General features: G+C 36.7%; 1 protein-coding gene across 7 annotated transcripts in view; it reads left to right on the top strand.

Annotated features, from left to right (window-relative positions):
* Nucleotides 1-16,461, top strand: part of SLC1A2 (solute carrier family 1 member 2) — a 102,517-nt gene extending 86,056 nt beyond the window's left edge. For 6 of the 7 annotated variants that reach the window (XM_065838840.2, XM_071809088.1, XM_065838842.2 and 3 more), the window contains 3 exons: nucleotides 1,172-1,306; nucleotides 3,628-3,859; nucleotides 7,212-16,461. In XM_065838840.2, the coding sequence (XP_065694912.1) occupies nucleotides 1,172-1,306; nucleotides 3,628-3,859; nucleotides 7,212-7,286 (442 nt within the window). In that variant the 3' untranslated portion in view covers nucleotides 7,287-16,461. The remainder of the gene's footprint in view (nucleotides 1-1,171; nucleotides 1,307-3,627; nucleotides 3,860-7,211) is intronic. The other variant, XM_065838841.2, reaches the window with a different exon arrangement.
* Nucleotides 16,462-16,755: the final 294 nt, after the last annotated feature.

The raw sequence follows: 16,755 nt of genomic DNA, 5'->3' as shown, positions 1-16,755 counted from the left end.
GGATAGACAAAGGAAAGTGTCCATTAAAAATGGAGAAGAGTGATTCAATACTCTTTACTGTAATGGAGTTTTAAGACCTATTAGGTAGAGTGACTAATAAACAATAACGGCAAAGCTATGACTGCTGCAGCTGAAGTTAATTGACAATGGAAAACTTGATGAAGACATCAGGCCTAACATTTTGAATAGTTAAAATGAAAACCACAAGTGAAGGCTACCAAGTTTGCCTTCTTCCTTTAGTTTTCACCCATCTTTCTCTTATTAAAGCCTTTTAACACTGAAGAAACTCCTGCAAAGGGATGTCTAATTGTATGTGGGTTTTTTTCTTTTTTTCTTTTTTTTTCCTTTTTCTTTTTCCTTTTTTATTTTTCCTTTCTCCTTTTCAATTTTTCTTTTCCCTCCCTCTCCCTTTCTTTCTCTTCCATGTTTTTTACCCCTTCACTTGTTCTCCGACAAATTTTATTTTTCATGATGTTGATATTTGTTATGGTCTATGTTGTATTTTTAAAAATATTTGGAGCACATACATTCTCTGTAGAGGTGTTCATCAAAAAAATGAGAGGCAAAAACAAAGACAGGTGTGGATTTATGAAACAATAAGATGAATTTTGCTTTGTCATCTAGGGTGATTTATATATATGGTTGGTACACCACTGTCTTCTGCTGTGGGACTTCTGGATACAAAGACTTACTCTTCTGTAGTTGATAATAACTACTTCCAGCCATTACCTTACAATTCAGTCTTCAAGTAACATAAATAAACAGAAATAAACCACCCTTAAAATTCAACCTGTAGCCACCGAACTTCAGCAAGTCTGGATGATCAAAACTCAGGATTCTGTACCCTAGATGTTTTGATAGAGCTCAGAAAACAGCACCAGTCCAAATATTTGAATGTCCTAACCAACTTACAGAGCTTAAAACTCTTAGACAACTCTCTTACAACTCTCAGAACAAACCCACAGATCTGCCCCCATCCCCCATAATAAATATTTTTGGAGATACACAAGTGTGAAAACTATGGCCTGAGCTTACCATGATTTATCATATAGTCTTTAGTTTTATGGGAAGAACTGATTAAAAAATAAGACCTTCCTAATGATCACATGAGTATACAGTGAAAGTGTATATTCCTTTTCCTGCTACTTCCATTTTATTTTTGGTTTTGCAGTCTGACTGCCACCCTTGCAAGTGTTGGAGCTGCCAGTATTCCCAGCGCTGGACTTGTCACTATGCTTCTGATCCTTACTGCAGTGGGTCTCCCTACCCAGGACATCAGTTTACTTGTCGCTGTTGACTGGCTTTTGTAAGTTGTGCTGACTCCGCTGCTCAGTGCAGAAAAAAGTAGTGAAGCAATGTTTATCCTTAGTGCTTTTCAGCAACTAATATTAAAGAACTACAAGACTCTACAGATGAATCAAAGGAGGAAATAGGCTATTTGATGAAGTAGGAGACATCATAAAGCAGCTTCTCAGGTGGTTTAAATTGTTATAGAGCTACTGAAATCAGTCTCTATGAGCCAAGGATCTTCTTATCTATTTTCTTCTTCCTAATGATGTGTCTCCACCACAGACATAGCTCAAAACAGTTTTCTGATCTTCGTATTTCTGTTTCTTATAGTTCTGATGTAATATTAGGGATGAATGCTGAAAATACTGGTTCCATCAGGATGTTGTCAGCAAGTTACAGGGTAACTTGGGCATTTGTGGTATCAAATTTTTTATGCTCCTAGTGGAGAATTCTATTTCTTTCTGTACATAAAGTAAAATACTTTTACGAAAGAAACTGTTCTAGAGCAGGATATAAACCAAAGATAAATAAGAAAGCAAACTGAAACAGGGAAGGTCATTCCTTAGGTCATTTTACTGACAGATTCCTCAAACTGGAAGGACTGACTTTCATTTCAAGACCTTGAGCTCCATTGCAGGTCCTCTGACATGAAACAACTAACCAACAGACTTTACCAAAGCTTTTTTTCTTCAACATTTGAATACAGAAGCTGTAAATATAGACAGAACATATGACAAGCCATATACTTTATCTTGTTTGATGATGTGGATATCATTCTGTCACCTGCACAGAGCTGACAAGGAGTCAGTAGTCCTCTTAAGTTGTACTGGCTTCTAGAGGCTTTTATATTGTCCTGTGCTGCTGCAGCAAAGTATATTCTGGTCAACAGCCATCTCTCCAGTAATATTAAGTAGTAAAGATATATATTTCTGTTGTGCCAGCAGTAGTCCTCAGAAGGGGAGATGTAGGTACCACTCTACTATTAATATTTGTGTATTTTTCTCCTACATTAGAAGCCTCAACTGCCTGCTTCTGATAGCTTTCAGTGCCAGATATACTACTAAAATTATACAAGATGGAGTAGCAGAGTTGAGAACGTGAAGATAAAATAGTAAATTCATTTTCTGTCATTATCTTTTGGCTCACTGAGAAGAATTCAAGGACTTGGTCAATCCTCTGACATGCTTTGGATCTACTACTGTACTCTATCTGTTATTACCTATCTTGTCACTAAGAGTTGTGAAGAATAGTGTGCAGCTCCAATTTCTGCTTCAGAGAAAAATAGGAGAGGAATTTACAGCTTGGGCAGGCAAACGGAAAAGATGATTTACATATTTTATATACAACTGAATAACATGATATCATCACTCAGAATGGTGAAATGAAGCAGAATTCAGCAGTCAGACTACAGCTGACACGGAAAAATGTGGTATTCTGTGGATTTATTATATTTATCAGATCATGGTTGGAAACAGGAAAATTGCATAGGAATCTGAAGCTGGGAGGAGGAGAGCAAAAGGGAGGTGCACACTGATTTTAAATACATGTGTTGGCTGGCTCTCAAAGTAAGACAAATATGTAGGTTTCTGCAGCTGGTAGGAGGATGTGCAAAAGGAGCTTGTCATTTCAGTTTCTTTTTAGGAAAATGTCATTTAAAAATATTCCTGTGGACTTGAGAAGCTCTAGCCACACTAGAAAACCTCAGAGCTGTGTTTACCAGCAGTTCTGATCCACTAGTAGGTATTGCATTTCAGACTTGTCTTCAGCGGCATTGTTACTACCAGCTCATCCAACCCTGCTTGGGGAATAAACACATCTGTACTGTGTAGCTGTAGCAATGAAGAATGTAAGTATAGGAAGGATAGTACTTCTGAAAGAAATATTTTGAAGTACCTTTCCAAAATTAATGCCAGGCAAAAGAACCTACCAGCAAAAACAGATGAGTTTGGATTCTTCTGGCCTAACAATCAGTAGTGCAATTGCAGTGTGATTCAGAATTGAAAGGTAGAGGGAAAAGGAAAAAGAAGTCAAAAAGGAGATGAAAAGCTCTGTGTCATGCCACTAGTGCTGTGAAGTTGAGACAAAGTTTATTGGTGTGTTGTGCTAATTAACATGTCAATAGCTAATAGCTTTATTTTCTATCTTCCAGTGGTTATGCTGTGGTAGCCATGATAATGTAATGAGACATGGAAAACAAAATGCTGCTGACATTTCTGTTCTAAAGATGCCTTAAACTTTCTGAAATAAATGCAGTAGCTGTAACATTAACAGGACTTCCATGCCCTAGTTTTAATTCGTCTCATGTCATTCAACCTCTGTCTTTTGCTTCTTTTGTAGGGACCGGATGAGAACGTCAGTCAATGTAGTGGGGGATTCTTTTGGTGCTGGCATTGTCTACCACCTTTCCAAGGCAGAACTTGACACCATTGATTCCCATCATAAAGGGCATGAAGACATTGAAATGACCAAAACTCAGTCAATCTGTGATGACATGAAGAATCATAGGGAAAACAACTCAAACCAATGTGTTTTTGCAGCTCACAACTCAGTCATAGTAGATGAGTGCAAGGTACCTTTCACATTTATGGATATCGAGACATGTATATAGCACTGCATGCTTTATTTTGTCTTATTTTTTAACCTGCATGTATTTTTCAAATCACTCTGAAAATAACAATGTGACAAGGTCCATGAACCCCAGACATTTTGAATGAGTTTGAGCAGTTCAAAATATGTTTTTTTGCACTCTTTTTAAAAGTTGTAATTTGAGGGGAAAAATCATGTACATTGTTTACATATCAAAAGGCAAGATGGCAGCATATTATGGAATATGCCAAGAAACAGAGAGTATGGCATCACCTTCTATGGACATTTACTTAATTTCTTATGGCAACACAGAACTTAAATTCCCAACCCAAGTGAAGGGTAGATGCAATTCAGATTCAGATGTTGTCATTTGCTGACTGCCATCCATTATATGCTGCTCGGTGATGGACATGTTGAATGCACTTTAGCATCAGAATGCTCCTGCACTCATACAGCATGCTTATGCTTTGCTTCTGTCATTGTTTCTAAGTTATTAAGACACAAACATTGTATTGTCTCTCTAATCCTTGCTGTAACTAACATGGATTATTAATAGTAATAATGTCTTGATCCAGAGCAAAGTGAGCTTGGGAAACCCCACCAGTTGAATGAGAAAACAGTTGGGGAGGTTAGTGGTTAAAAGTTTACTAGGCACCTACCACTAGGATGGGGCAGTTAAAAATCAAGAGTTTTTGAAGAGGAGGAGAAGGAAAGTGAAACAAGCTGGAACTTTTAATTTCATAGTCTTTTTTGTATTTATTAATACTCTAATGTGATCCTGTACACTATCTTTGACACAGTGAATTTGCCAGTGAGTCTGCCTTAGCCATTTATCCGAACAGACTCTAACTGTGAATTCCTACACTAAGTCCATTGTCAGATCACTGTATTGTAAGTCCTATTCCATCTTTTTCACCTGTCTCCAGCCTGACTGGAAATGTTCTTTACAATATATTTTTTTTCTAATTCTTACTTCTAGGTATGTCAGGCCGAACCTGAATTTCCAGATAATTCAAAGTCATTTCAAGTAATACTGAGTTCAGGAAACAAAATACTTTCATCTTATCCTCATTTTTTCCTTGAATCTTCCACATATTAAATAACATTATTTTTAAAAATGAAAACAAACATTTTGTTCTCACATGACTCTCCCCTTCCTCTTTTGACCCACTCTTTTTCCGTGAGAAAAATTAAAGAAAAAGAGTTTTCAAAAGGAAAAAGAATACATGCTTACACAAAATTAAAATTTGTCATAAAATTTCTATTTCTCAAAAAAAAAAAAAAGGAAAGGACACAAAAGCGGTAAAAATTTGAAGGAAAAAAGAAAGATCTCGCTTGATAGAGTATTTTTTTCGTTAAAAATAGGCACGGCTGCACAAACGCACACTCTTTGGTTAACTCATTTTAAAAATTTTGGAAAACTGTTTCTCACTGAAATAGACTATGCTAATTTCAGTGGGTTTAAGACAAATTTAGCTACTATATATCAGTCTGAATCAGGTTCATGGAATTGAATACTGATAATTTTATCTCTTTCCAGTCTCTTAGATTTGCACAGAGATCCAAGTTAAGCTAGAAAGTATTAGCCCATTGATGCAACACTTGCTGCACTTTCTTTTCTCCTTCAGTTTCTCATATCATTTCCTTCACTTGAGGCATTAGCTTACCTCAAACACTTGAATTAATGGTACAATATGTCATCCTAACCAGACCTTTTAATTAAAATATGGGACCAGTGATTTATGAGACAGAGGTGGTTGTCCATTTTCCTTGTTTTATGTGTGCTCTGCTTGCGATCTCATTTTGCACTTTTAAACTCATGAAAAGAACCAGGGTTTACTGGAGTGAGCACAAGACTGAGTCTGAGCAGGTTCTTTGACTTGTCCATGTGCCTGTTGGCAAGTTGTCAAAAGGATGTGATGTTACGACCTTCTTTATAAGCTATGAATAGATGCTGACATTTGCAAAGCATTTGGATCATATGGAAGTCATCTACAGAGTATAGGATTTGGGATTTCAAAACAGCCAGCTGCTAAATCTGAAGAGATAACTCTTCATCCAGTCAAATGCACTGTTGGGTTGAAAAGCTCACTGCAACTCTGGTCAGAATTTGGTAAAGCTAATCTACTTTCTATTTACTTTTTGTAATATATTCTATGTATAATTCTAGTAGTTATAACTTTGCGTGGTCAATGTATATTTTTAATAAGTAGTTTACCTTTATACGGGGGCAGAATGGTTGTTAGTGCATGATATTTTTGTATTTTTTTACTATCATGTTTCACATGACTCTATATGATTTTCATTTCTGAATAAGCTGTTCATTCCTGTATTTGCATGTTTCCTCCTTTCACTTATCTAAGAAAAAGTCTGACTTTGTTTCAAAAATCAGTGCATTTTGTCATGTGTCCATGTCTCAATGCTTCCATACATCCCGTTTATTCAGCATGTGGAATTTCAACTCTGTCTTTAAGTTTTCATTTGAAGCTGAGAATGTTAACTTACAAGGTAAGTTACGCAAGAGTGAGCCATCCATTTATAGTTAAATGAAAGGTTCTCTCACAGTTATAAAGATCTAGATCACTTTTGTAAAATCAAATTGACATTTTACATTTTTTAAACTTTTTAAGTCATTTGTCTGGAACTATCTTTCTTGAAGCATGGGTTTATTTATATTGATTTCTGGGATGTAATGTACTGGCTAGTGTTTACTGTGAGATGGTAGATTACTATAGGTTGTCTACCATCCTTAAAAGCTAAAACCTTTAGCACATGCAAGAGTGATGTTTTTCTGTACTTTTTCGGAGAGAGACATAGCATTACTATAAATTTTTGTTCTGACTATAGCCAAAATCTTTTACTACATCATTAGAAATAGTGATATGATCAACAATACTTCCATAGCATATCTTCTCCTCCATTTCTTTAAATGTGGTGTGATTGTAATTTGTATAGATACACATCTATGATTATTATGGCCTTGCATATGTTTCATGTCCTTGCATCACATATTCTGCTTACTAAGGAATTTGACTGAAAAATTATTACTTTCTACATTAAGAAAAAAAAGAAGTCATTTTTAAAATAATCCAGAGAAATCTATAGGAGATAGAAAGGAACTTTTTCCTACTGCAAATATTTTCTAGTTCGTATAATAAATGAACAGGAGTCTCACTATTTTGGAGTGTTGTGAATTCTGAATAAATATGTTTTACATATGTAATAAGACATGGTGTATATAATTCCTGTAAATATCATGACCATATAACACTTAGGACCTTTCTTGTCAAAGTGCCTTGACCTTTAAGTCAGTTGTTGATGATAATTACTTGCAGGTAACACTGGCAACCAATGGCAAATCTTCAGACTTCAGTGTTGTTGAAGAAGAGCCTTGGAAACATGAAAACTAAGGGAAGAGATTCCTAGCTCCACCTTTAATAAGCCCTGAAGCTATCTTCTGCAAAAGATATCACAATTAAAGAAGATTTCTCCTTTTTTTTTTTCTTTTTCCTTTTTTTTTTTTTTTTAACATCTACAGTTTCTGATTACTTAATTTCTTAGCTGAAACTTAGTGAAGATATCATCAAGTCATAGTGTCTGTGCCAAGCAATGATCCATAACCATCTGTCTCCCTTGTGTTACCCATAATGCAGCTGGAGAATACTCCATTCAGTGCAATGTGCTCTCACCCACCTCTCCTTTCATTCAAGACACAGAGAATGTAAATGCTGCAAAATGTGAAAATCTAAATGCCAGTATGATTCACTACAGGGACTCAGGGTCACAAATACAAGAGAAACATAACACTACATAACTCTTCAGGTGTTTTGGTGATTTTTGTGGCATGCTTGATCTATTTAGCAGCGTATAGCTAAAAATATATATTTTGAAAATGTCCATAAAGATTTCTGTTTGTTTTAATTATAACAAGCACTGTCTTTTTGTGCGTAGTTGTACTTTATACTGAACTTGGATCCAGGGGAAAGATTAATGTATAGAATTCAATAAGTTACACCAGGCATTTGGCTGGATCAGTACAACTAGTACTTAGCATCATGACAAGACCATAGATTTGTATGTGCATATGATGTGTTTTTATCAGGTGTCCCAGGGCAGGTGCAGCCTTTATTTTATGATGGGGCTGTGTTGCTTTGCGAACACAATGCATCATAAAATACAAAGTGGTATCTATGCAGGGGTGGTAGTTCCTTCACTAAATCCATGCCTCATGTACCAAATACAGAATACGATGGGCTCAGTTCTGCCATTCTTAATCAAAGCAGGCAGCACCTTACTATTCACCCTGCTCCACTGATGTCAGAGGGATCCCTCATGCAGATGTGACTATTAAAGTAAAGTACTACTAAGACTGATCATGGATGTCATGGCTGGGTGCTTGATAGTGAGCTATAAACAAAATTCTGAATCCATTGCTCTAAGAAATTGAGAGTTTCTGAATGTGATCATCAGTAGTATTTGGTATGAAGTGAAAGCCATCTTTCAAGTGGATGTCGTATTTCAGAGAATGTCTAAATCCTGAATTCATTGCTAAGCCAAATTCCATATAAGGCTAATAAAATTTTCCAGGGTTATGACTGAATGAAGAATAAACCAGAATTTCAGGATTTAGACCAGTATATTGATTATACATCTCTCTCTCTTTTGCAGAGTAACAATTAATATAACTCTCTAATGTCAGAGAAATGTTTCTTAGAGCACGTGGCATTTGAATTAATGAGATGGTGTTTTGTCAATATAGTACAGCAGAGTCATCCTGTCAGAAGAAATTACAGTCACAATAATCACCCTGTGAAGTGTTTTTAAAGGTGCTTGTTAATACTCAGCAATTATAAGACACTGGTGAATGACATCATAGTATTAGCAATGTTCTATAGTGAAGCTAAACCATGTGGCCTTGGGAGGCTCTACCCACAGAACAAGATTTGTGCAATTTTTTGGGGTATCTCTCAGTTCTCAGAATTAATCAGAATCTGAGCATATGGAAAATGTAAAAATGGTAGAAAACAGGGCTGAAACATTTATGGAAGTAGGCCATTTAGTGTCTGTGCTCAGACCTGTCATGTCTTTAAACAGGAATAATGTATTTAATGTAGAGTGCTACTTGACCCTGTAAAAGCTATTAAAATATAAATATAATCTGCTTTTGCTCATCTGCATTCATATAAATATCTCTGAAAATGCACACAGACCTGAGCCAGCCAAGGCTACTTGCATGATTAATGGTGTGCAAGATCAAATCCGTTGTCAGAGTAGTCCCCATTTAAACATTTGTTGTCATGCAATATTTTTCTTACCACTGCATTTTTGTCCTCACTTGCATGCCATGGCTACAATCCTAAGCAAAATGACCTGTATAATTTAACAAATATTGAACCACTGTGAATTCTGTAGGTCTCTAACAAGTATTAGAGGTTGAGACCTTTTCCAGAGGCCCCCTACAGGATCTTAAGGATTTTTGTGTGTGTGTGTGTGTGGGATGGAATTGTAGGACACTCAGAAAAGATTTTGGCAGGTGGTCTTCTCTTTTCTTTAGTCATAGGTATTAGCATATCCAGACTTAACCTATAGATAGCTGCTGCTTCTCTCAGTTTGCATTTGAAGACATTTTTATGACTGGATTACGTGCCAGAAATGTGCCTGGGACAGTGTGTAGGTATGCTAAAATGCCCACTCCAAGGTTACCGGCTCACATCAAGTGAAATTTGCTGTGACTTGGGTGGTAGTTATATCCAAGAATAACAGACAAGTGTTTATTCATCATTCTTGAGCTGTTTTATGGCACGGCTCACCCGTTAATGGGCGACTTTCCGTGCTCTTAGCTGTAGCACTTTCTTAGGAGCAGCCGCACAGATTGCTTGCCTTGAAAGCAGCTTTAGAAAACTGGTCCATACACTTTTCATTGTCATTTGAAACTGCATAACAACTGGAAACAAATAAGAATGCCAGCAACATGTGACTAGGCAGGTCTACAAAATTAAATATTGAGAAACACTTAGAAAATGCTTACACTTATCCACTTGGGATGTATTGTCCTTTGAAGAGCGCTTCTTTGGATGAAGACTAGTGGAGGAAAGAATGAGATGCTAGAGAAACCTCACCCACATAAGGGGAATAAATTTGGGTCTTCTGATAGGACTAGAATAGCAGACTGTGATTTTGAAGTAATAATTCTGTAGACAGTTACTCAGGGATGTTTCGAAAGATAATTACAATGGTGTTTCTCTACTTGAATGTGGATGTGAGGGAAGTAAAAATATTTGGCTTGGTATACTCCTCTACTTTTAGACTGACTGAATATTTAATATAGTGTTAATCCAGCGCAGCACTGTATTTAACTATCAAAAACCTTTCCATTTCTCTGGGAAAATGTAACTCACTCTTGGCTTGCATTTCTTGATTTGGTCATTCCACATGAGGTTTGGTTGCTACTCAACTAAATAAACAGATAATAACCCAGGAGGTGGCCACTTCAGCTAATAACAAGGTTCACATTTCAACAGGGAGGGCTGGTACTGGCCAGTCTCTTTTTAGTTTCACTAGGAGTGTTGATGCATTAATTCACATCTGGCAAACCTTTTGTGTTTGTAGTGCTGGGGTGGTAACGTTGAAGCACAGTGGAAAGTGATTTGTTTTCCGTGTAGTTACTAAACAAATTCACATTTCTTTATACATTCATTTCGTTTGCTGCTCTGTCAGTCCTCCCGCCCCCTTGTCTGTGCAACTGTGATATTCTTTGCCCTTTGGATCACTGACAGCACACTGGCACATGGAAAAGTCTAGACCAGGCAAAGACTCAGTTAATTGCATGCTTAATTAAGTATGTGCTTATGAATTTGCTTTATGCATTTACTGCTCAAGCTAGGTTGACATTCTCTTAATATCTGTTCATTGAAACTAAAGCACACGTACATTAAAACTACAGAAGAGGTGGAGCACTTTGCTACTGTATTTGTTTTTTCATTGCTTCCCTTTGAAGACAAAGGCTGCGCCAGTATTGTAAGAAACACATGAAGGTGCTTCAAAGAGGATAAGCCATTTGAACCATTTAATGGGATGTGTTCCTTCCATTTGAATCAGTGAGAAGCTCTGTCTGTCTTTGAAAAATCTGTGTTTGCTGTAGTAAAACCTGTGCCTGCAGTTCTTTGACTACATGAAAGCCCCACTGAAATCTATGGGAGTCACAAGCTTCCAGGAAAGATGAAGTCCCTTCCTGTGTCCATTAAATTATATGTCATTTCATAAACCCATCCTAGGGAGTAGTCTTTGTCTGCTACTTATGATTACATTGATTCTTATATCTAGAAGATTTCTGCCAAGATGCTTCTTTTTTGCCTTATTGTTTCTATGCTACAAGTCCATCAATGAATTTAAAACAGCACAAAAATAAGGATCACTATCATTATGTTGTTTTTTTTTTTTTTTCCCATTTCTTCCTTGAGAAACAGCTGATCTCCATTTCTTTCTCAAAGCACATGGAATTCCAAACTTTGTGCCATTTTAAAACGTATGACTAATATAGATTTCTGATTTGCTTTCCATCATGCCAGGATCATTAGTTTTCTGGCACTAGATACTCAGAAGAGCAGACTGTTCATCCGAGAATCTGCAGCAACAGTGTTTGAACAAATTTATTTTGGCAACTGTCTGGATTTTCTTTACTTCCTCGCCTTCACTAGGTTGTTGCAGCCTTGTTGTAGCGACACGGCAGCAGTTTCACAACCCCCCAAAACCACAGGCAGTATTAAACCTCACCTCTGACTTTCACTTCTGTAATGATCATTAAAAAGGCTTTGAGCTCTAGTACTTGGCTCAGAAGAATCATTTTGTGAAGATATAAAGGTATAACTGTTTCTCATGTCCTTAAGTTGCATCTATTTTTATTGCTGCATTTAAATTAATTTACAGAAGGATAAATAAGGGCACTTTATAAAAAATGTACTGTAATATTATTCTGTACTATCCTTGATTTTATTACTGTGACTTCTAAGGCCACGATTAAGATATTTTTCATATTTGTTATTGTGATAGGTGTATAGTCCATTGTAACAATTCACCTCAGCTATAGTTCGCCATATAAGACTATGTAGAAACTCCTGTTCCCAGCAGAAAAACTCTCAGGAATATGATTTATTTTCTTCTCCCCTGACATACTGATGACTTTGAAGGAAAAATATTTACCCAATTTCCTTTGTCTGAATAATGATATGTAGAGTGTATCTTCAAGTACTGAAAAAAAAAAAAAAAAAAGACAAAATGGAATTGCAATGGTGAAGTCTCAAAGGCAGTCCAACTATAAACAAATTGTCCATCTTTGCCATGTTATTTTTGAAAGTGTTATATTCTTGCTCACAATTTAACCAAAGCAATGTGTTTAGTGCATATTCCTTCATTGATCTTTCTTCCCATATACACATCGAGGCTGTCTCTCTTTATGGTCCTCAGACAAAAAAAATCTCTGCAGTTCTGCACTCTGCAGTTCCAAGGCAAGACTCCTGGTGAAGTCCTCAGCAACAGTGCCTGAGTACAGACTGTACAATGGTTCTCTCCCTCATTTTTTCTTCCTGATCATGTTTGATGTTAAATTGAAATTTGCTGCCATGAATGAGACAAACTGCTGCTGATGCCCAGGTGCTGTTAATTTCTTTACTTCTTGTATAAGTGGGCTTCCTGGCACAAAGCTCTAAGGAACCTTGCATGTGCCCACCATCCCAGAGACATCTTCCCCTGCTTGAGGGAATCCTAATGATTTCCCACTACCAGGTTGATACAAGTCCTAATATATCTATTAGGTAGTTGTGCAGTTGCAACTATCAGTCTTGTGGAAAACCCAGTCTCCAAACATTGAAAAAGCCTAAAGCATATGACTGAGCCACTGAGTAGGTCTCTACTAGTCCAGGATGGAAATAACCAACAAGCTAATGCAGGATTTGGAGAGGCAATAACATTTGTGAGATTTCTCACTTCACTCAACCTTTGATCACCTTTAACTTCTAACTACATTCTGCTGCAGAGCCAATGCTGTTTGATGCCAGAGTGTCCAATACTTCTAGTCTGATTTTTCAAAATTCAGGAGTCCTGCAATTGTTTTTAATGATGCTCTGTGGTGCACATTATTACGTGAAGGGAAACTCTCATAACAGCATCACAACCTGGATTGTATGGTAGCTGTATAGTGCTTTGTACATAAATAGTGTAGTTTGCAGGGATTTTTGTATAATTTTTTCTGTTGTTGTTGTTGTTGTTTTCTACAGTTTTTCAAAGACTGTATTCAAACTGTGTTTACAAATTGATTTTGTAGTCAGTGTTGTAGATTATAACATTTCTGGTTTGGTGGTTTGTATGGGCTTGTGAGTTCTTATGTACTACAGGTTGTCCTTCCTTCTTTAAGACAATCGCATACACTTCCATCCAACATATCCTGCCCCTTTCTTATATGCATCCCATTTCCTATGATCTGATGTAAACTCTAGCTTGTAGAATGCATGAAAAAAAGCTGCATAGGTATTTATATTGTTAAATATTATATGCTTAATACCGATTTAGTTTTTAATACAGGTTTTAAGGGGTTGTACTTGTTCTCTGGAAACTACAGTATAGACTGAACAAAATTACAGACACTACAGAACTAATTTACAGACACACTAACATTTTCTTATAATGTTTCCTATATGGCTGTATAAGGTAGGGGGGTAATCCTTTAAAGGTGATCTGTACCTTAGAACAAAACCAGTTTTCTTACAACATTTAGGATCAATTAAATATTTTTGTGTTATGTTTAGGGATGAATTATAAATAAAGCACAAAATGCAAAAAGCAAATAGGAATTTCAATATGTCCTTAAATGCTGCAGTTCACTATGAAACAATCTTCTAATGGTCTGAACAATCTTCTAGATTGACTGTCTTCGGCAATTGTCCCTCATTTTTGTAATTTTTTTTTTCCAGGTGTTACCTTTGCCAAATCTTGCAGTTCTTTCTTAGGATCTGATCCTGTATATTGCCTGACTCAGAATACAGTTTATAGAAAACTGGAGATTTGGGTAGGCAAAAAATTATGTTACTGGGTTCCCAGTCCATCTTGCTACAATACAGTGTATTTGAGTCAGCCTGTGAAAAGAGTTCATGATTTGGCCACCTACCTTTGCCTTTTTGAAAAGGGACCAAGAGAACCACCACAGGACCAATGTAATTGGGTACCATCTGTACAAATACCTCCTGCTTTCTTACGTATTTTAAAGACAACAACCACTGTATTTTTTGACCAGGAGAAGTGAGAGTTGCTTCTCTATTATGGTCATCTGTTCCCATTAGGCAAATGCCTCTTGGCATTAAGGCTGTGACTAAAATAGTTTATTTTAATTAACAAGGAACTGTTTTTAGAGGAATAAAAAATATTTAATATAAATATTAATAACAATTATATTAGAAAAAATCTTTTATGGTCTACTAGCTTTTTGACTGTGATTCAAAACAAAAACATTGAATAGCAAGTACTGCTGTCCCAGTGTGACTGATTCTGGGTATCTATCTCTTCAACTATTCAGAGATCTACGGAGCCATGTTATTCTGCTGAGATTTTGTAGACTAAATTTCTAGTAGATATACATGTAGGAAGGGTGTCGATATAGCCTTGTATTTTAGTCTCTTTCTTGTATTTTAAATCAAATGTACCAGGTGTTATGTCAATGGGAACCACAGGTAGAATAGTGCTGAAATACTAATAACTGTAAAACGTTATTGATACCAGTTTTGACATTTTGTTGAAGCATGATGTCCAGTGCCTCTCTGCACTTAGTGTAGATAATAAACATGTAATTTCAGTATGTAATTTCAGTGAAATTGTGTATACAGTATGTGTAGCAGTGCTTTAATTTAATTGGTATCTGTGTATTGAGACATAGTAGAAAATAAGACTTTAAAAAGTTTTTTTCTGGTTTCTGTTTTCCATTTGTATCTGGGTTTGTTTCCTTTTGGCTGTTCAACTGATTAGGTTCCACTGCTTAGTGACTGCTTTATCTGTCTATTATGGAGTATCCTGTTATGATAACTTTCAGAAACATGTATGCAACCAACTTATTGTAAATATGCTATTTTTAGTTTTCAGCTCTCTAACCACTCTGGCATGTCTTAGTACCTGCATGTGTGTAGTTCCCTGGCAGTGAGTGAAAATGATCCCAGCACAGATTTGCTGCATTGTGAAGGCATTTATTATGACATTAAGAATTAATGTTCACCTACAATTATTACTTTCTGTTTTGTTTTCTTCTTGTTTGCTTGAAATGTTGGTGCTCTTCATTCACCAGAAGTTCAATAAGTCACTGTTTGAACTGGCACAATGAATAAGGGAAAATCCATCTAATGGCATTCCCACTGGATGCTCCGGCTGCTTGCAACTCCTTCTGCACTGTGCATCATTCAGCCCTTAGTCAGTCACAGCACCACAGCATCCCTCTGAGTCACTTCCAGTTCCTCCTTGACCACAGACACCAGCAAAGCTAGTGTAGCCGCATGGCTGTGTCTGGGCAAGGCTGCAGGCAGGAGGTGGCTGCCAGTTCTTTCCAGAGTACCTGAGAAGTCGAAGTAGGAACCCCTGCTTCATCTCTTTGTCAGGAATAGTAGCTGAGAAAGACCGATATACTCATGAGTAAAGGTGCACTCTTTCTTTCATTGCTAAAAAAGGATATTAATAGTTATTGGAAATTAAATGCAAAGCTAAATGCTTCTTGAGCTACTGTGGTTGTTGTAGAGGCCTGTTATTTACAAAAAGTATGTCTGATAATAAAACAAACATATGAACTATATACTTGGTGGCAAAAATCCTCTGAAATCAGGGCTACAGTTCAGATCTGTGAGACATAACACCTTTCTGGGACAAAGAACTCCCCTTTCTGGGGCTGAAGATGGTTCTGAGAGACCCTGGGACAGCAAGAAGAAGCTGGTTCTTTTCTAGATACCCTGAGCATGGATTTCATAAATATAATCATCCACTGTAAGTGGAAAGAGATTAAAATCAGTCCCCAAAGCACAGGAATTATCCTGTTTGGTGAGTCCCATTACGGTGCTTCAGTATGAATTGCACACTAGAGTGCTGTGTGCTGCCTATTCATCATCTTGTGGCCCCTCTTAAAAGTGACCAGGTATGAGCTGGAAAGTTTTAAGATGTTCACCTAAAAAAAGAAAAAGGACAAGGCTGGTCTTTTTCTTACACTCAAAAAGTTCCCCAGATTTTGAAACGACATACTGTACAGTAACTATAGCACAGTTTGATTAAAACCTAATGAATGCAGATGATATAATTTCTGCCAACTCTGGGCTCTGTTCTTGTATATTGTAGTTGGTATGCCTCATAGACTGAGTCTATTTTTGTAGTTCAGATCCTTTCCTCCTTAAAATGATTGGTAGTCATTTGCTTTTAATGCTTTCTTTTATTGTGAACTGATTTCTGTAACTTTCATGTATAAAACAAGTTAGACATTCTTTCTATACTGGAAATAGTCGTGAATATAATATTTCACTAAGTGTTGTATCTCTTATGTACATATCTTCAATAAACGTTGATTCATAATTTTCATGGTTTATATCTGTGAGTTTAGTGTCAGCCTGAGCTCAATATGAGAATGCTTTGGGTAGGAGTTTAGATAGAGCAGTCTGATGTGAGAGACTGCCAGTTCTGAAAACTGGAGGCATGGCAGAAGATGGACCTCACTTTTCCAAAGTGTTAGAAATCTCACCCTTCACTGTATCCTCCAAATATTTCAGGGTACCAGCTGCAATTGAGGTAATTTGCCATAAAGGACAGGACGTACTAACTACAGTTCTTGGCAATGAAGTCTAGCAAAGTGGGAAGAGATGTTAGAAG

Source organism: Patagioenas fasciata, chromosome 5, assembly GCF_037038585.1.
Source record: "Patagioenas fasciata isolate bPatFas1 chromosome 5, bPatFas1.hap1, whole genome shotgun sequence".
NCBI lineage: Eukaryota > Metazoa > Chordata > Aves > Columbiformes > Columbidae > Patagioenas > Patagioenas fasciata.
The sequence above is the reverse complement of the archived record's forward strand: the minus strand, read 5'-3'. Positions and strand labels throughout refer to the sequence as shown.